The following is a 23142-nucleotide window of genomic DNA, read 5'->3' on the forward strand; positions in this document are numbered from 1 at the left end:
AAGCATTTTTAAAGTCTGAAAGATTTCTGCTAGATGGATGCCACTATGTTGATTTAAGGGCTCAAAATAATTTAACCCAGGTTTCTTCACCTGTGACGATATTGGCGAACTTCATTTTGTCATATTTTGAGCCCGTCAGAAAAGTTAGCAATAAGATCTGGACCACTACACACAGCAAACGTTCAATAATTGTAAAACGTTCTTTGAGTACAAAGGGGTTATGAGCAATCTTTTCTGGTGAATGAGTTGCAATAAATGTGCCGATAAAAAAGAGCGAAAGCAACACCGAAAAGCACTACAAAGACGTTATACTGAAGAAACTGAAAAAGTTCGACGCCCTGCCACTGATTTAAACATATCAATCTCGTACATGACAAGGTTCCCGCTCATACCTCCGCAATAGTTACGGGGTTTTTGAAGAAAGAAAAGTAACAGTTTTACCTAACCCCTCGTATTCTCCAGACCTTGCCCCATGTGATTTCTTTTTGTTTCCGAAATCGAAAGCATTTCTTGCTGGGCAAACTTACCAGTCCCGACAGGCACTTGGATCGGTCATTCGTACACCGTTTCATACTGGTATTTGTCCTGCTTTGACTTCATAAACTAAATTGCATTCAATTGCAAGATTCAATCAATCCACCCTTTCGTAATTCCTGCATACATCCTATTTCACACTTTATTATAACACTGGAGCAATTATGGCTTTAGTACAGTTTACCTAAAACGTTTTCTGGTAGTTATATGACGATAAGAAATCTGTTAGTACTCTTGTAACTCCCATCCTGACCTTATAAAGGCACTCCACATACATGTATTTGATCGTAACCATCTTTAGAAGTTAGAAAAATTCTACCTCCATTTCACTCAAAGGTGAGTGCTTCAGAATGGCTGCCATGCTATCTTCTCTGCAGTGCCTTCGGCTTGTAAGTCTTTACGTCTTTCTTATTTGTTTCAATCGACATGACATTGCATTCTATAGTGTGTTGTGGATTAGTGTGCTAAAATAGCTTATATTTTAGACAGTTTTGTTTTTTTGTTTGCCTAACATATGAAGGCAAAAAGTGAGAAAAAACCTAATTAAATGCGTAAAACAGGTTTAGCAGGCAAGTTAATCTGACAGTATTTGATGCTTTGCCATTGGTGCCTCAAATACCAGGAAAGGTCATTATAGCCCACCATGTTTTTTATGGCTAGTTGTTTCATTCAACTTCTGCAATAGATAACATGTGCAGGTTATCGCAGAGTTCCTAGCTAAATTGTATTTGGAATCAGGCCATCTGTAGACCATGTTCTGTAATGCCCGTTGTTAGTACTCGTGCATAAGGATGTACTCGAACTGTAGATTTAAGATGCAAACTATTCCTGGAGACTTGTTGATGAATAAGTCTAGTTGTTAGGGACATTTCCTTGGACCGGCATCCTCGATACTCCAGGGGTTCCGATCACTAACGATCTCTACACCCCTGGGCTATATTGTAAATAAGAAAACACCTTTGGAAAATTATAAATACCCTAAACCAGCAATGTCTGTTACATACCCTTAACCATAGTTAAAAAACAGGATGTCGGGAGAAAACAAAGAATTAATTTGTGTACTATTTACTGAGACGGTATGAATTATTACTGATGCGAAACGTCTAATCGTTAACAGTTACAGTTCTCTACGCTTTATTGCTAGTAATCTAAACAAATGCCCAAGAGAACATAAGTGTAATAACATAAACGGTGGTCTAGTGAAAAACAACTGAAGATCAATATTGGACGACATATGTGACGGTGTAGCAGATTGTGTGTGTAATTTAGTATTCAGATGGAGAACAGAATAGATGGACCAGTATCGGGATGTTGTATGGGAGATAATAACATGGTATTAGTAAAAGATTACTAAAATTTTAATGATAACAGTAAAACAGAAGTAATTAAACCACGTATTTAAATAATAACTAATTTGTATACGTTCAACAGTTTGAAAACGAACAAAAGTGGGCTACCAATGATTGTGTGTAATTATTTACAGATGTAGAAGATCTGGACCAGTATCGGGATGGTGTATGTAAACCTCTGCTATATCGTCCTACTAACATGTAAGTTTACTGCTTCTAATACTGTATATAACATGAAATATCCAGGCATGGACACAATTACTTCAAAATCTAAATAACTAATAATCGATCAAAGAGGTGAATACGTAAAAAAAGTAGTCTTTAATAAAGAAAACCTTTAACGATTATACAATTATAATCATACAATATCTCACTTTAAGCTATTTTTTGTTTAGTATTAGCTCTGAAGTTAAGCATATCTACACCCTTTACATGATTCATTGCAAAAAAACAAGGTAGCATGCGATTCTACGACAAAAAACGTGACATCTAAAAATCCGCTTCAAAAATGCAAATTCATGTCAACCATGAAGAATGATAGATGAGAGATTGTCTACTTTTACTAATTAAACATTGGATGCTTTGGATTGTCATAGGCTGATGGGGTGTATTCTGATGTACTCAGCAATTAGCGGGACGTTCAGTTGAATTTAAAGTCATATGATAACTGATTCATGCAAATTAACCAATTTGAGAAACATCTGAATATAAATTTTGAATTCGGAAGAAGTAATTGAAGAATTAAAAAAACGGTACTTATTCAATTTGAAGCTGAAAATTTTATTCCATACAAATCTTTCAAACTTAAACGTCAGTGAAACTTGGACAGAAGCTTAAACAGCAAGGTAACAAACACTGGGCATACATGTGAGCTTTATTGTATTGATTTGGTGAATGTTGATTACACGGTAATGTAATCACGTGGATGTTTTACGGTTTACAGAACCAAAGTTGTTACTAAATTGAAGCATCCCATTATTTTATATTACTTGCACCGTCTTACAACGTTTGAACGGTCTTTGTAATACCTTATCTAACACTTTCACTTAGAAAACAATTATTATTTAATCGTTTATAGTAAATTATTAAAGTGTCAATTTACAGGTGAATATAATTTGGCCTCATTAGGATTGTCAAGTAATTTGGAAAGCAAAGAATAGGTCATGGTTTCATAACTTTGTCGTTATTCCTTGTGTTATTGGAAATTTCGTTCAAGGTCATCAATGAAACAATCCTAATATATATATGGAAACCGTGTATGTTGCCCCTAGGATCCTGTCATTTTATACCTGGGTTATCTCCTGTCATTTTATACCTGGGTTATCTCCTGTCATTTTATACCTGTTTACAATGATGCTAACATTTTTATCCAATCTTATTATTTTTCCTCGTTGTAAGTATTACTATATATACATATGATGATAATCCCATATGGCGATACAAACAAGATTTCGTTTTTCTTTCAGATCAACCTTCTTTTTACTGTTACTAGGACTTGGTTTCCATCTAAATATGCATAAGGCATACAAAACAAGAATTTTACTGCGCATAAATTATATGTTGTAATTAAATGTTTATAAGGCATCCTACACAATTTTATCTCCATTTAAAAGATTGCCATAGCATTCGTCAAAGCTGACGATTTTCAATAGATTACTGAAGAAAAAATTTCATGTCAATTTGTTTGTCTAGTTATGGCACATATTATCTTAACTAATCATGAACAGGTGTTTGATTAGAACGAATAATCATACCCTGCCTCCACTCCGTTCCCGGCAGGGTATGAATCCCACCCCGTTGCCGCTAGTGTTGCAAGCCCCGATGTGATCCACATCGGGCACTTTGAGACTGATAAAAATATCTTTTTCGGGTAATATCCTTATGTAACTGTATTGTTCTGACAACTATGATCAATATTCAATTCACAAACCTTTCGATTATAATCTTTCATCAACTATTAGTGGTTAAGTCCAAGGCAAACACAACACGTGTATAATTCTGTTCAAATACGCCGCCATGTTTGATTTACCGGAAACCGTGACGAAATGAAACACTCAACAGGTAAAATATGTTTAAAAGTTTAAAAAAGCCAACAAACTAAAAATAAATATGGTGAAACTGAACAAATGTAAGTATTTTTAAGAATTAAGCATGTTCATGTTAAAAACTTTGTAAAATTTATTTCTTTCGTAGTGAAAATTTGTAGGTCATTCCATATATGGTACTAGGTGTCATATTTGGAGCGCGAGACTTTCTAACGAGAAGCACCATGGGCCCAAGTGAGCCATTCAAAAGTGCTTCAAAACATAATTTAGACATGGAGGTGCGTAAATAAATAATCATTTTATGTTAAAAATGTTAAAAATGTTTGATATTGTTGAATTTAATTAAAAAAATACATGACACACATGAAATGCAACATTTTCACCGCTGGATGTTTTGCAACACTACGGGCAATGGGACGGAATCGTAGCTCTGACGACGACCATCTGTCAGAAATCTTCCGTCCGTCGTTCAGAGCTACGTCATCGCAGCTAAGTTTCACAAAGCGTACGTAACTTTACGTATACACGTAGGATTTACGTGCACGTATCTTTACGTGTACGTAAATTTTAAGGGCGTTTCACGAAACCGTACGTAACTTTCCGCATTTATGTGCAGGTTTACGTGCACGTAACGTAGACCGGAAGTGGATAATGTCACATAGAGACTGAACAGTGTTTTGATTGCGTGAAAGGGGGTATGAACGCAATGGGATACAGACATATTCAATGTAGAGCGTTAGCGCTACATGTAGAATATATCTGTATCCCATTGCGTTCATACCACCTTTAACGCAATCAAAACACTGTTCAATCTATATATTTACATAAATAAGTCTACTTTTACGTCAAATTTAAAACGGTGATGGTTGCTAAGTTGGGTAACTAGTTCCGATTGTTGAATGTTATAGCTGCAGTTTGGTTTGAAATATAATAATAACACCTTTCAGTTATTTTTAACATATGGTTTTTTTCCAATTTGTTAATATATCAATTATGTCCATTTCGAATAAAAATTGAGATAACCGAGGCGGAACGACTACCGGTACGGTATCGTTGTCAGGGTAGTGATGCGGTCTGAAGTGGAGCGAACCGCCATATTTGATTTTCAACCGAGGAAAGTTACTGTGATATAGCCTATTGATGGTATGACCGTTGAGCTACTGAATGTTTGTCATGTATGTATCGGTCTGCAAATACGATATAGACTAAATTCTTCATAGTCATGACTTTTATTTTATTGTATGGATGATAGACAAGTGTTTGCGTGAGTGTAGGCCTATTTTGAATGCCAACGGTGGTAACGTTGATGATACTGTTTCGGATAGGCTTCCTGTAATGTTTTTTTTTCTGGAAACCTGTATATGATCTGTTAACCTATTGCTCGCTTAGATACTCCAAGAATTATATTTAGGTGAAATGAGTGACCGTACACACATGTACTACTGAAGTAACTATAAGCCCTCCGGTTGTAGCCCCGACCAGCGAATCATTTTGTTGTTTATTACCGTTACAATGTTTGAACACATCTTTTGTTTTGATGTAAAATACATATTTTATTGGATCTAATAAAAACTCTATTGTTATATTGAAATCCGTCAACTTATGACGCAAAATCTTATCGATGCGTGAACTAGAAGTAGTCCGAACCTGCACTGCGTTTGTATTCATACGTCATTGCGATTACGTTAATTTGAACGCAACTCCCCTCCCGTTGACTGTATAGGGGCATATGTAACAATGGATGTGAAAACAATTTGCTAGTGCCCATCATTTGCTTATTGGTACCGTTATCCAGACTATTCTCCATAATAATCAGTACCACACGATTTAGACGATTACATGTACATTTTGTGTAGCATTAAAGCCGCATAATCCGTATCTTTCAGGGTCCGTAAATCAACAAAAGAAAATTAGTGTACATATATTATAAAAAGTTATCAACTTTCCCCTAATTACACACCAAAAAAGTCCCGAGTTCAAAAGAAATTAATGATTAAAAGTTCGATATCCAGAGTGTTTGAATATATGCATACCGCGCCATTTTCAATGCTTTGACGATCACGTGACTTTCCAGACCAAACGAAATGGCGTGCCAAGTCAAAAGTGTGTCGTTCATGTCAGCAGGAACTTCTACGGAAGAACTTGTTACTTATCATGAACATGTGAATGTTTTGCTATGTGATGAAATTAAAGAGTCACCCAGAACAATATATATACATTATCGTCGTGTACACATACTTCCATTCGGTCATTTTGAGTGTTTACAATACGGCGATCGATTGACTATGCTTTGCCTAATTTCCGGGGGCCACCGGAGGGATTTTTGTTGGAACGGTATTTAAACTTCGTATAAAATACGTGTTGCGATTCAATACATCGTTCTAGACTAGATAATAAATTGTACAAAAATGTACCAGATATACAAATAATGGTATTGATAAATAATGAAATAGACAAGATACATCGTACTAGATAGAGACAAAAATGGTTATCTACAAGTAAATCTCTGGCGATACATTTTAAATAAATATCTCGGACGATATTTAACTTGCCTTGGATAACCATTTGTTTTCTGAAGGTCCAAATGAAATACAATAATAAAGTGAAATAAGCACGGAGAGCAAACTTGACATTATATGCATTTTTGTTCAAAGTCATGTGTGTACACATGTATACATATGTACATATCTAAGTGTGATAAAAAATCACCATGTACCACCATAAACGAGTATACTCCATGTTCGTTAAAAATATGATGATAAATTTCTGGTGAAACTATAAACATTTAGTTATATGATTTCAAGGATTACAGAAAATTAAAAAAAAAAAAGTAAAAGTAAAAAAAGAAAGGGGTTGAGATTGAAATAAGGCGGTTTAGTGTGCCAAGTTCTGAATGTCTGACATGCAATTATGTATATATTTTCTGTGTAGATAATGAAGACAGCTCTCTTGGTTTAATTTGTGATATGCATGTACATATAGCTTTCCAATGAACCATATAGCTATCATATTATATGATGTCCAGAATTTGCCTCTGAATCAAATGAATCAGAAACATGTATATAATTTAAGAGCTATGTGTTTCTTATACAATCATATTCATACACAAATAGCACAAGCAATCCTAATTCCTTTAGTGTGATGTTGCTCCAAACACCAAGTGGAGTTGCTAAGAGCTTGTACATGTAGACCTTGATTGACTGGACTAATTACAGTAAAGTTATTGTCAGTCTATTCCTTTCTAATTCAATCAAAACTTTGCAACTTAAAAATAGTCAATAATGAATAATGCAATTTAGCAACAGGCACAACAGGATATTGTTTCTATAGATATATGGATATTCTTATATATGTGCAATATGTGTATTACACAACAAGATATTTTTTATTAAAAATATGAATATCTATATCTATAGAGCCAATATATTGTCAAGAAACTCATTTTGGTCAAATCAAATAGGAAAAAAAAGTTTAAAAACTTGTGACGTTGTCCGTGCGTGTGCGTATATTCCGAATTTAACAATAGCCAGAAACGTTGAAATGTATTTGCTCCTATAAAGGATAAATTTATGGATTCGGGACATATATTAGTTGTACTATTTTGATTATGTGTCACAATTTGTTGGTGTCTGTAATATCGGCGAAATTTGACGTCACGTTCGTGTAACGTTGTATCATCTTTATGACGCGTTAATTAAATGAATACCTTAATGACTGAAACAAGTGACGACTCTACTTGTATACATGCTAATACAGTCTGTATATCCTAACTTTTACAATACAGTATATATGTGTTTGTAACAACCAAAATCCGGAAATAATGTCGGGTTTCAATACGAAACGGAACGATTACAACATTAGATATACATAGATCTACGTAAAACCAGCGAGCGTCGCTCTGACGTAAACACGATTACAACATTAGATATACATAGATCTACGTAAAACCAGCGACCGTCGCTCTGACGTAAACATGATTACAACATTAGATATACATAGATCTACGTAAAACCAGCGGCCGTCGCTCTGACGTAAACACGATTACAACATTAGATATACATAGATCTACGTAAAACCAGCGACCGTCGCTCTGACGTAAACACGATTACAACATTAGATATACATAGATCTACGTAAAACCAGCGACCGTCGCTCTGACGTAAACACGATTACAACATTAGATATACATAGATCTACGTAAAACCAGCGACCGTCGCTCTGACGTAAACACGATTACAACATTATATATACATAGATCTACGTAAACCAGCGACCGTCGCTCTGACGTAAACACGATTACAACATTAGACATACATAGATCTACGTAAAACCAGCGACCGTCGCTCTGACGTAAACACGATTACAACATTAGATATACATAGATCTACGTAAAACCAGCGACCGTCGCTCTGACGTAAACACGATTACAACATTAGATATACATAGATCTACGTAAAACCAGCGACCGTCGCTCTGACTAAACACGATTACAACATTAGATATACATAGATCTACGTAAAACCAGCGACCGTCGCTCTGACGTAAATACGATTACAACATTAGACATACATAGATCTACGTAAAACCAGCGAGCGTCGCTCTGACGTAAACACGATTACAACATTAGATATACATAGATCTACGTAAAACCAGCGACCGTCGCTCTGACGTAATCACGATTACAACATTAGATATACATAGATCTACGTAAAACCAGCGACCGTCGCTCTGACGTAAACACGATTACAACATTAGATATGCATAGATCTACGTAAAACCAGCGATCGTCGCTCTGACGTAAACACGATTACAACCATTAGATATACATAGATCTACGTAAAACCAGCGACCGTCGCTCTGACGTAAACACGATTACAACATTAGATATACATAGATCTACGTAAAACCAGCGACCGTCGCTCTGACGTAAACACGATTACAACATTAGATATACATAGATCTACGTAAAACCAGCGACCGTCGCTCTGACGTAAACACGATTACAACATTAGATATACATAGATCTACGTAAAACCAGCGACCGTCGCTCTGACGTAAACACGATTACAACATTAGATATACATAGATCTACGTAAAACCAGCGACCGTCGCTCTGACGTAAACACGATTACAACATTAGATATACATAGATCTACGTAAAACCAGCGACCGTCGCTCTGACGTAAACACGATTACAACATTATATATACATAGATCTACGTAAAACCAGCGACCGTCGCTCTGACGTAAACACGATTACAACATTAGATATACATAGATCTACGTAAAACCAGCGGCCGTCGCTCTGACGTAAACACGATTACAACATTAGATATACATAGATCTACGTAAAACCAGCGACCGTCGCTCTGACGTAAACACGATTACAACATTATATATACATAGATCTACGTAAAACCAGCGGCCGTCGCTCTGACGTAAACACGATTACAACATTAGATATACATAGATCTACGTAAAACCAGCGACCGTCGCTCTGACGTAAACACGATTACAACATTAGATATGCATAGATCTACGTAAAACCAGCGACCGTCGCTCTGACGTAAACACGATTACAACATTAGATATACATAGATCTACGTAAAACCAGCGACCGTCGCTCTGATGTAAACACGATTACAACATTAGATATACATATATCTACGTAAAATCAGCGACCGTCGCTCTAACGTAAACAAATATGCGAATATCGGGATTTCACCCGTTTATCTTTTGCAAAAGAATTCTCAAAGCGAGAAAAAAGAAAGCATCACTGCAACACACGGACATGATTATTAAGATGAAATCAAAATAAAAAGCTAATAAAACATTCTAAACCAAGATACAAAATACCGTCAAATATAAATTGGTGTGAACAAATTATGTAATAAACATACCTAGTTATAATGTTTATCCGTCTAATGGACATTCCTTATATATATCCCTAGTTATAATGTTTATCCATCTAATGGACATTCCTTTTATATATCCCTAGTTATAATGTCTATCTGTCTAATGGACATTCCCTACATGTCACTAGTTATATAACCTTTTTTCCATCTGATTTACTTAAGATGCTCCACCGCCGACAGATCATAAATGATATTCATCAATTGAACAATAATTGGTGATTAATCGGGTACATATGTCTAATTAACACCAAAAAATGGTGGTAAAAGTGTAAAGAACGAGTAACTTTTGTAACTGAAGAAAAACACTTAATCGTCTGCTCCTGTTTTTGATAGTGAAAAAATACCATTTGTCAGCGATGGAGCATCTTTAAAAAATCAACCTAACTATATATCTAAATTGTATGTGTATTTTATGTATTCAAAGCAAAATTATTTAAAATGTATATGTTTGCTTAATAAAGTACATGTACACCTGTAAACATGTTTAATATATACATAATTAACGAGTGAAAATACCTCTCACTTCTTGTCATATTTCCATCCCATACTTAACTTGTCAATGTATGTATCGGCTATTAAACTGAATCAGGCCAATATAACTGATAAAATAGGTGGCCACTTATAGCGGTGTTATTACATCTAAATCCATTAGCTGGATCATCTGAGATTTTCAGCGATCCCGATTTTGAACTCAAAGCTGCACTCGGTTCTTTCCATTATAAACAGCCAATGCCGACAGATACAGTTTCTTGTTGTGTTTGGCGATATGTTAACGTTGATAAACATTGCCAATATTTTATATGAAATGTTGTAATTTGGAAAACTTTCTAATTTCAGGTATATGAACGTTTGCAGGAAGTCAAAAACCCTAAGAAATCTATGTAAATCTAGGCCGTTTTCGTTTATTCGGAACAACCGGTTCGACCGTTTGTAAAAGTCATTATTTCAAGTATAAATCCTGACGGACCTGCAGTTTATGATACAGGCCTGTGACGGCTTTGTCAAGGCTCACCTGAAAACAATATAAAATCACCAGGTCCGTCTTTAATTCATAAACGAACAACTAGGTCCAACCATTCAAATCGCATAATCGAAAACGGCCTTAATAGGCCCACTACCTTTCCGAAACGGCTTTTAGTTTTTAAAATGGAAATGTAAAACGAGATTGATAATTTTGTAGAGTCGCAAAAATTATCAACTTACCGGTAATGCTACACTTATCATCACCTTCTGAACAATATAATTTAAATAAATAAACTGTTAATTTTCATATCGCGGGTCGTCTTATGTTTCCCGCCGTCGTCCTAAATGCCGCGCGGTAGTTGATTATCACTGCCCCAGAAGGCAAAACAGTGAAATGAAACCCAACTGTTATCATATATTACGCAGGATATCTTGCATAAGCCTCATGTTATAACCTTATCTTAGGACATCGATATATATTTTCTTATGTTATCTATGATTTTTAGAAACCTTTAAATTTTGATCCGGAAAGGTAGTGGATTTCTACTTTACAATACAGTCTACTATAATAATGTACAATGTTTACTATGTAACACAATGTACAATGATTTACTATGTAATACAAAACAATGATTTACTATGTAATACAATGTACAATGATTTACTATGTAACACAATGTACAATTTTTACTATGTAATACAATGTGATTTACTATGTAATACAATGTTACAATTGAATTTACTATGTTGTAATACAATGTACAATGATTTACTATGTAATACAATATACAATGATTTACTATGTAATACAATGTACAATGATTTACTATGTAATACAATGTACAATGAATTTACTATGTAATACAATGTACAATGATTTACTATGTATACAAATGTACAAAATGATTACTATGTAATAAATGTACAATGAATTTACTATGTAATACAATGTACAATGATTTACTATGCATCACAAGTCTACAATGATTTACTATGTAATACAATGTACAATGATTTACTATGTAAAACAATGTACAATGATTTACTATGTAACACAATGTACAATGATTTACTATGTAATACAGTCTACAATGATTTACTATGTAATACAATGTACAATAATTTACTATGATACAATTACAATATTTACTATGTAATACATGTACAATAATTTACTATGTAAACATACAATGATTTACTATGATCACAGTTACAATAATTTACTATGTAATACAATGTACAATAATTTACTATGTAAAACAATGTACAATGATTTACTATGATCAAGTCTACAATATTTACTATGTAATACATGTACAATATTTACTATGTAAACAATGTACAATGATTTACTATGATCACATACAATATTTACTATGTAATACAATATACAATAATTTACTATGTAAAACAATGTACAATGATTTACTATGTAATACAATACACAATGATTTACATGTATACAATGTACAATGATTTACTATGTAACAATGTACAATGATTTACTATGTAATACAATGTACAATGATTTACTATGTAATACAATGTACAATGATTTACTATGTAACACAATGTACAATGATTTACTATGTAATACAATGTACAATGATTTACTATGTAATACAATGTACAATGATTTACTATGTAATACAATGTACAATGATTTACTATGTAATACAATGTACAATGATTTACTATGTAATACAATGTACAATGATTTACTATGTAACACAATGTACAATGATTTACTATGTAAAACAATGTACAATGATTTACTATGTAATACAATACACAATGATTTACAATGTTATACAATGTACAATGATTTACTATGTAACACAATGTACAATGATTTACTATGTAAAACAATGTACAATGATTTACTATGTAATACAATGTACAATGATTTACTATGTAAAACAATGTACAATGATTTACTATGTAAAACAATGTACAATGATTTACTATGTAATACAATACACAATGATTTACTATGTAATACAATGTACAATGATTTACTATGTAAAACAATGTACAATGATTTACTATGTAAAACAATATACAATGATTTACTATGTAAAACAATGTACAATGATTTACTATGCATTACAATCTACAATAATTTACTATGTAAAACAATGTACAATGATTTACTATGTAAAACAATTACAATGATTTACCATGTACAATGATTTACCATGTACAATGATTTACTATGTTGTACAATGTACAATGATTTACTATGTAATACAATGTACAATGATTTACTATGTAATACAATGTACAATGATTTACTATGTAATACAATGTACAATGATTTACTATGTAATACAATGTACAATGATTTACTATGTAACACAATGTACAATGATTTACTATGTAATACAATGTACAATGATTTACTATGTAATACAATACACAATGATTTACAATGTTATACAATGTACAATGATTTACTATGTAATACAATGTACAATGATTTACTATGTAATACAATGTACAATGATTTACTATGTAAAACAATGTACAATGATTTACTATGTAATACAATGTACAATGATTTACTATGTAATACAATACACAATGATTTACAATGTTATACAATGTACAATGATTTACTATGTAACACAATGTACAATGATTTACTATGTAAAACAATGTACAATGATTTACTATGTAATACAATGTACAATGATTTACTATGTAACACAATGTACAATGATTTACTATGTAAAACAATATACAATGATTTACTATGTAAAACAATGTACAATGATTTACTATGTAATACAATACACAATGATTTACTATGTAATACAATGTACAATGATTTACTATGTAATACAATATCAATTACATATACTATTAACCAACTTCACGGTGACTTAATTTCGCGTTATCATACCTAAAGGCTATTTCATTGTGATTAAAGGGACAATTCACTCAGGCTAATTCTTTTACATAACCAAGAAGCAAAATATGGCATAAATGTATCGTTCTACATTTCTCATGAAACATATAACATAAAATATTGACAAATTCCACGTCATTGATTAGTATTTTAATTGATACCGTTGTAATAACAAATCGTTGATCAATACGATTAAGCAGGTACAAAATGTACGCTGTACCCATACTCGAGCCAAAGTCACGCACGTTAACAAATGAACTACATAACCACTGAGGAGGTGATAAATGATTCTTTAGGCAAGACAATTCACATAATAAGGTAAACACACTACTGGCAGAGCAATTTGAACAGTTCTAGACAAAAGTTGCATTACATTACGAGCAAGCTAAGACAGGGTTCGGCATACAAGATGTTCGACCACAATGTGTAATGGCGGACAGCGAACGAGTTTGAACATTTCAAACGCATTTCACCACCATGGGCTTTCCTGGCATATCACAGTAAAACCGACTGATCTAATTTCTATTAGAACTGGGCTTTTCCGATATATGTTCAAATTTTAATGTTCTCTTAGACTGAATTGTCCCTTTGAAATAATTGTTGTTAGAATTGTTTCGTGGTGGAGTCTTTGTTGTTGCCGCTTTCCTGATGCGATTAAAGAGTATATATACATCAATAACCAAGTGTGTTGTATACTTATGCCGCTTTCCTGATGTTTTAGAATGTTTGTGGACTTCAATGTTTCATACATATGTATTTACATTGTCATCAGCAGACCCGGTGCGTACCGTGTCCAACTATATTTACATCATGTTATACTAATACCTCAAGTTACTTAATTGTTATTTAAATGTTTATGTTGGATGGTTCAATTAATTACCATAGTTACTGAAACCGCCTCCACTATAAGGATAATTCCCTATATTAGTATGTCGATTTTTGTGACACCCAAATCGGATACATTACGATCGACTCGTTAAACTTTTAGAACAACGACATGTAATGGAGGCAAGCAACTAGGTTACAGGAAGTCTTCTAATACGTTAACAATTACATATCGATATTTTTCTCAGGAAGTACTTAAGTATATTTCTAAATTCATCGTTCGTAGGTTCTCCATTGTTTACCATATTTGCATGTTGCTAAAAATAAACTATGGAATCCGGATAGAGCCCACCCCGGAAGGAGTCAGTCACTCGACCTGGCAAAATCGATACCCAGTTAAATCTACTATAATGACCGTGAACAATGATTTCAGTTTTTGAAAGGATGGTTTACAATTCATTTAAAGTGTACCATTGGAAGATTTTATAAATCAATGTGAGAGATAACACTGGCTTATAATGGAGATGTCTTGAGGGAAACTGACCAAAACATAATATTATCTTGTAGCTAATGGTAGATTCAACTTTAAAACGTTTAAAAACAACATGTTAGTATAAAGGCGTAATAAGCTTATTAGGATTTCAAGTCGACCCCAAAGAAAATCATTGCATATTTATATACAGCTATTTATATATCCCTTGTGCAGCGTTCGGCGTTTATGAGTGAATTTCAATTATAGTTTGTCTCGCACTGAATCAATGGGGAGATAGGAGGTCTTCGAGCTTATTTTAATGAAATTTTTTATTTCGATGAATATATATGCATGTACATGGACATCTGAATTGTTACAAAACACACCAGCTGCCATTCTTTACTATTCATTTTAACATATTCAATGATGTTTGAAAATGAGTGCAGCTTGTACGAATCATTTTTGGTACATCAAATAATCATGGCTTTATGATAGCTAGTGTCTATATCATGGACTGCTTTCATTTGTTTGACAGGAGCTTGCAAAACATTATATGATAATGCACAAATAAAGCTTAAAGAGAGATACTGTATAATCGTTAAAAATATTCTTTTTGAAGACATAAAGAGTTAAATCTGCTATAACAAAGGCCACCATTCAGTGGCAGCGATCGCCTAAAATCATATTCTCTACTTTTTTTCCAATATAAAACTCTGTAAAATGAATTCACACTATTGGTGAAAATGGAATAAAAATCATATGGTGTATGATTGGTTTTGAACTACTGTGAATCAACAAAAACTGTACTTGGCATAATATGTGATTTTTCTTTTTGTTTGAATGATTTGTCCACACACACGTCAAACTAAAGCAATATCTTCCAAAGTGGTCATTTGATCGGTATGATATTGTTTACAGAATTGAAAAATCACAAAAATATTAGTTTATCACATTTTATTTTACCCCAAAAATTTAATCATCCGTTTTGGGCAATTTTTAACAGATTCTACGCTTCGTATTTTTATTTTTTTTGTCTTTTTCTAATATCGTGCAGATTATTTATGTTTGCCTGTTTGCCCCATTTCAATACTTCATGTAGTTTTTTGTCGGCATAAAACTTTAAAAATTCAAAATATTAACTGACGATAACCAAACTAACATAAAAGAAGTAAAGACGTTAATAGATTATGAGTTAATGTTTGATATTTTCATCAAGGTAATTGAAAAGTGATATTTCGACCCTCTTCAAACTCTAAGCACGCATTTTCAAAATGCTCGTCAAATTGGTCATTTATTGAAAATTGTGCATGAAAAAATCTACACAATATAGAATTCTAACTTTTTACACATGACACTTTGCTTCAGATAGCGACGTTTGGTTTTGAAAATCACAAAAATGATTTGTTCAAAGTTGTGGCTTAGACGAGAGAAACTACACCAGAGAATGTCTTTCCTCTAGCTTATAAGTAATGTTTTAAACAAAATTTCTTATTGACTTATCAAGACTTATTGCAAAAAATGGCCATCAGTTATTCTGAGATCATATATGTTTTGCATTTTTTAGCTTCTAATCTAGTACTGATGTAACAGGTATGATCTAACGTTAACCACACTAGTCTATGTGTAGTTTGCAGCAAATATATATGTTTACTGGGATTAAAACATGCAGTAAGCTTTCTCGGAACCAAAGCACAACGAGTCACTGGGACTAAAACCTGCAGTTAGTTATCTCGGAACCAAAACACAATGAGTCACTGGGATTAAAACCTGCAGTAAGCTATCCCGGAACCAACGCCCAACGAGTCACAGGAATCCAAACCTGCAGTAAGCTATCTTGGAACCAACACACAACGAGTCACTGGAATTAAAACCTGCAGTAAGCTATCCCGGAACCAACACCCAACGAGTCACTGGAATCAAAACCTGCAGTAAGCTATCTCGGAACCAACGTACAACGAAATTCATTATCAGTAGATATTTTACATTCCAAATTACTAAACCTCACGAGAGTTGTTTTCTAGTCATCACACAAAATTATAACTGGTATGTATCACGGCAATATAAGATTGCCCTCACTTAGGGAACCCACAAACAAATACCGGTGGGTCGTACAGCAGTTGTGGGTCTGAGGTTAGGCGAATTTCAGCAAAGGAAGGTGTGGAATAAGAACTAATCTGTCAAGTTGCATATGTCGATCAGAACCGTCGTATGTTCTCTTTATATTTAAGCACCACTCCAACTTACTATTGTTTTCATTATTCTAATTTTAAGTTCAACATTTCACATTTCTTCGTTCTTATTGTCGAAGGACATTTACACATCGAACAAACAGTGAATACAAATATAGAATACATTAACGCAGCCTATTTTATTTCGATGATTTTGTGTTCTTCTGTTCAGGTGTTCCGGTGTGGTGTAGCACGAGAACATTTAAATGGCTGGCGAACAGCGACCGAGAGAACTTGTCCTTCCCTAATCCAATATTTGTTAAAGAGGACTTCTCTGCCCTCCGCTGTATAGCTGTATGTGCCGATACAGATACATGTGATGGTGTGACCTTTTCCTCGTCGACCTTTGTGTGTAGGGGGCACGTATTCTATGACGTGAGTGACGTTGGTAGCGGGGTAGCGTCACCGAACACTAAAATATGGATCAACGGTAGGCTTGCTTAATTACCGGTTATAAAGCATGAAAAATATCATAATTTTACCTTGCCACACCAGAGCATAATGTCGATAATGCACACCCGACACAGTCACATACTGATAACGGACGATGCTATTGTTCTACTTCTTTAATATGACCTTTATTACCATTGACATTTGGCATTTAATTAATAGTATACCTGGATAGTTTACTCTTCATTCAATCTTAAACTTGACCTTATCACTGATTTTATCGTTGTTCTTCGTTGCAGCCGACTGTCGCCGTATAGACTATAGCTATGTCTACACGTTAGACTGGTGTGTCAGGGTGGTGCCGATGATACTGCCATACTCCAAGAGTCTCGCCGAGAGTATGTGTCAGTCACAACAGGCCAGACTGGTGCACGTAAACAGCAGAGAAAAACACGACGAACTCACCAAAAAGTTATGTGAGTATCATATCATTTTGATTTTTCATTGGTTAAATTATTTCGTCTATCAAGCCATAGACCAAAATATGAAACAGTTATTTTTATGATAAGCAAACGACTATTTCACCGTAAGATGACGTATCTTATCGATACATTTATAATAACACTTTGCTGCTGCGTAGTATAACTTTTCCCAGCTAACTTTCATTAATTTCACGAGTAAATTAAAAAAACACACGTGGAAATGGTACACAGCTACATGCACGGGACGTTTTCAGCTTAGGTTAAAGTCAAAATCATGGCGCCATAGAGAACTTCTTTTCGTCGTCTGTTTTGGAAATTGAATTATAACGATTAAACGCGATAATAGTTTGGATTGAACAATCCTTGAATATCTATATTTTGGGACTGTTGACGTGGATGGTATGAAATATAGGAAGCTACTCTTATCCATAGATGAAATCCAAATTCAGTCTCTAGATAAATCCTTGAGTTGACAATACGATCATAACGTCAACTGTGCCATTATGATAGATCATTCCTATTCCCGGTCCTTATTTGGTATAGAGGTTCTCACCACCAACACCACAGTTGATGTCAAGAAAGTTCGTATTTGACTCATTGGTATGGCGGCTGTCGTCGATGAATTATTCGGAATACCTCGTTTTATTTTTAGCTTGTGTTGAATGATATTTCCTTTTCGTGCAAATGTATAATTTGTTCATAATTGCTGCCCATCTCTGGATAGTTTTATTGCTGATGTCTGTTATCTTTGACATTAGCTCTAATTTGGTGTGGATTGTACCGTTCTACTCTTTTATCTGATTTGGGAATTACCTGGCGCTAATCAGTGTTCTGTGGTTGAGTGGAATGCATGACAACGCATTGTCTGCCCGGAGTTAGATCCCATGACCTCCTAACATTAGCTGAATGGTCTTTCAATTGAGCTACATGTACCTGGTTACTGACAAAAGTGTAGCTCTATCATGTCACTTCCAGATCTTCCATATGGAATCTCTCAGTGTAAGGTATATTTGGTATCATATGCAATATCTTGGTAGCTCACCTTTGTATATCTTCTATAGATTCATTAATATGTGCTTTATGAGATGTGGGATCCAGACTTTGATGGAAAGACTGCATACAGTACCTGGATACAGCTGCTATCTTGTTGCTCAACTCTCTTCATCGTCGGCCATGTCCATCCGTCTTTGAACTCTATCCGGATGGTAGGTCAGTCGGGGTGATCATTCCATCCTTGTTGGCTTTCAGCTACTCTCGCATCTGCGCATTCCCAGCAAGCGGAATGTCAGCCGAACCTTGTTTTCCACATTCTTAAAGCAACTCAGCATACTTGGTTTTTCCCCCCGCTCGAGTGGCGATTAACATCTTGTCTCCCTGGGCAGTCAGTCCTACCATAACCAATTTCTTCTTACTATGAAATAACAGGACTATATCTGGTCCTAATGATCTATCAATTACCCCTGTAAAGACAATCTTCTCAGTATTTCAAATACCAAAGGTGAAAAAGTAAATCTTTAATTTGAAAATGAATGGAAACAAGAGGCCCAGAGGGCCTGTATCGCTCATCTGGTTTGTAATGCCAAGTACTGTTGTGAATACAGGTTAATTGATTCTTTTCTGAAGGAATTTGAATATTTACCTCTAATTCCCATATCAAGCCCCACCCCTCCTGCCCCCAGGAGGTCAGAGCCATAATTTATACAACTTCTATTCCCCTTCCCCCAAAGGATGTTTGTGGCCAAAATTGGTCACAATCCATGCAGAACTCTAGGACAAGTAGCGATTTATAGGATTTTACCTCTATTTCCCCTATTGGGTCCCACCCCTCCTGCCCCCGGGGGTCAGAGCCAAAATTTATACAAGTTCTGTTCCCGTTCCCCCAAGGATGTTTGAGGCCAAATTTTGTTACAATCTATGCAGAAATCTAAGACAAGTAGCGATTAATAGGATTTACCTCTTTTTCCCCTATTGGGCCCCGCCCCTCCTGCCCCTGGGGGGTCAGAGCCGAAATTTATACAAGTTCTATTCCCCTTCCCCCAAGGATGTTTGTGGCCAAATTTGGTTACAATCCATGCAGAACTCTATGACAAGTAGCGATTTAAAGGAAATGTTGACGGACGGACGGACGACGGACGCCGCGCCATGACATAAGCTCACCGGCCCTTCGGGTCAGGTGAGCTAAAAATGGGAAATACTTATCAAGTAATAATTGCACTTTGTCACGTATTTACTTGATAATGCCTTTTAAATCCATTATTTATTGTTTTACCAATCCCCCTGCACCCCACCCCCACACGAAGCCGAAATCGCATTTAATTATTATTCTTATATTGTACGGTATTCAATTTATCATATTAACTTCCGCCGTCTCCATCCTACCCAGACATTTTCAAATTTTCTTCCCTTTTTTGTCTTTCTTTCTAACTCTGTCGCTCTTTTTTTCTTCTAATCCTGACTTTGATTCCTTTCCTTAATATTCAGTGCAATATAATCGATTTTTCCCATCCATCTCCGAACTTCATATTTGTGTTATTTCCTTATTGTGTACTATTATGTTCAATATTTAAGCCTCAGATTTAGTTGTTAGTACACGTGTGTGGATGTATATATTAGCTATAGGATATTTAGAATTAATGTAATCGTGTGGCAAACATTAATATAATAATATATATAGGTGAGTGTAAATGATGTTTAGCTTGTAAACTGTAAAGAGAGTATGTGGAGGGTGGAATGAATATATCTGAATGCGTACATGCATGTGTTAAATATAGGAGCTTTTTACAGTATGAGTGTATGTGTTTGTGAGTCTTTTGAGTGTATTTGTATATTGTATTGAATGAAAATTTTGAATAAAAATATAATTATGAAAAAAAAAAAAAAAAAAACCATTTTCTTCCCTCCCACGCCTACGTGCATCTTTCAGTCTCCTACACATCCTTGAATGTCCAGGTCGGTATTACTTGCGGTTTTCACAGGTATTTGTCCCTTCTTCCGAAACCGAATGAATGTTGGCCTTTTCTGTGTTCTTCTGCCTTCTCCCCTCTCCCTCTCCAAGGGTATGCAAGCTGCCTGAGCATCTGATGATCTCTCCGTGTGTATCGCCCTTGAGCCAGTGACACTTCACAAGAAGAGGGGATGTGCTCTATGCTAGGTGATCCATATCTCTGCCCAGAACAGTTTCCTCTCTTTTGTTCCCCACCGAGTCCATTTCCATTGCTTCCCTTCACTCCCACGGCCACTTATTCTTTTTGCCTAATCTCAGTTTTGATTTTCTTTCTTCTCGCTGCAGCATTAGCATTTTTCCATCTGGTTGTCCGACCTCTTCCCAACCTGCTGTGGAGTTAACATTGTTGATTTTCCCCAAATATATGAAGATGACTCAAACACCGTTTTATCATTTTCTATATACGTCAGTATTTTCTATAGCTTAATGTGTGTACAACGTTGTCATAAATTTCACTATCATCAATTCGCATTAGTATGTATTTCGTATAAACAAATTTTCCGATCCATGATGATTCTTTCAGTTTATATTCTGTAGATCCTCAAAACCTTTCACAGAGATAAAAAAAATGTGATTATTTTACCGACACAGATATACTGTGTGTGTTGTCGTATGATATCGAGAAAGGCGAGCGGTTCTGTGTAATTCTTCTCGGCTATTTTGTTGTCGTTTGACGTTGAATAAATTCTGTTGACAGTGCCTTTGGTTTCGTTCTGGATTTCCGGTACTAAGTCTGGTGGAGTATGGACGATGGATGATGGCACACCCCTCAGTACAGACTCAGATCTATGGAACCCCCTGCCGGCCGTTCCTCTCCTCAGTAACTGCATGTGCTATTTCGGAAACCTTTTCTGGCCATGTCTTTGTGTCGGCATTAGCGGATATATTTGTGAGGAAGTTTAGGATAATAACAATTGAACGTTTTTTATATTAGAGAATGTATTGATAAGGCACTTTTATTTTTTAATTAATATAAAGATTGGTCAAGTTAAATATGACATTAGAGGATAAATGTACATGGAGTACATGACTATACAGCAGTTAGCTTACTGTGGCACGTGTATTAGAGGTCAATATAGAGGATGCATTTGTGAGAAAGATAAAAGAAATATACATCTCAATAGCTATAAATATCTGAGGGCAGTTCATTGTATTAGCTAATATACATGTGAAAAAGTTCAATGTAATAAAGCTTGGCTACTTTAATCAAAGTTAATTGAAAAGATTAACATTCATTTAGATGTAATATCTTCAGTCTCAGTAATAACATCACTACGTACAAGTTACTGTTTAATCAGAATTCAACTTTCTTTTATGAATATTTCCCGTGCAAAAGAGAAATTTTTGACCTTTTAATTCTTGTGGCATTATTTGAGAATTTCAAATATTTTCGGAGCTAAATCGACCCGCGTGCTAGATTATTTAATTTCTATAGGGTAATTTAAAAGGGATATTTCGTGATATGGTTCTATCTCATCGATGCAAAATGTCAATGACACCAAACACATCCAATCTGGTATCGTTATATTGCCGGCGATAAAACTAGTTGTCTGATCCAAGGAGGGTATGGCACTTCAGAAAATACCCTTTTTTACAAAGGACTAGGATGAATAGCGATTGTGGACCATATCATTAACTCTTATGTCGTTTTTAAACTGGTTTGAAGAAAGGTAAAGATCTTAAAGACCTTTAGTCATCATTAAGATGGGGAAACCGATACAAATTGTTAGTACTAACTTCAGGACAGATTTTCTTCTGAACATCATTGACCCTATCTCATTTTAACTTCGAGTTGTGCGTTCGAACCTGCTAGAAAAACAGAGTTCTGTATACTGACGGTGACACACCAGTCATAAGGTGTTAGTTTTAAATCTGATCAGCAAAGCGGGAATTGGACGAATACTTGGGCGTTGCCAGTACATAAAAAAATGTCTTTATCAGTATCCTTTAGCGAGATCACGCTATAATATTGGCTTGGATTCTGTTTAACACATACTCTCACAACACGCAACTAATCCCAAACA

At 34.8% G+C, this 23142-nt stretch overlaps 1 protein-coding gene across 1 annotated transcript; it reads left to right on the forward strand.

The window, feature by feature from the left end:
* The first annotated feature begins 1812 nt into the window (after positions 1–1812).
* LOC138317799 (uncharacterized) lies at positions 1813–22420 on the forward strand. The gene is made up of 5 exons (XM_069259697.1): positions 1813–1867; positions 2018–2084; positions 17415–17672; positions 17932–18108; positions 21816–22420. Exons 2-5 carry the CDS (start codon positions 2045–2047, stop codon positions 22019–22021), a joined length of 681 nt encoding a protein of 226 aa, XP_069115798.1. The 5' UTR covers positions 1813–1867; positions 2018–2044; the 3' UTR covers positions 22022–22420.
* Positions 22421–23142: the final 722 nt, after the last annotated feature.

This window comes from Argopecten irradians, chromosome 3, assembly GCF_041381155.1.
Source record: "Argopecten irradians isolate NY chromosome 3, Ai_NY, whole genome shotgun sequence".
NCBI classification, from domain to species: domain Eukaryota; kingdom Metazoa; phylum Mollusca; class Bivalvia; order Pectinida; family Pectinidae; genus Argopecten; species Argopecten irradians.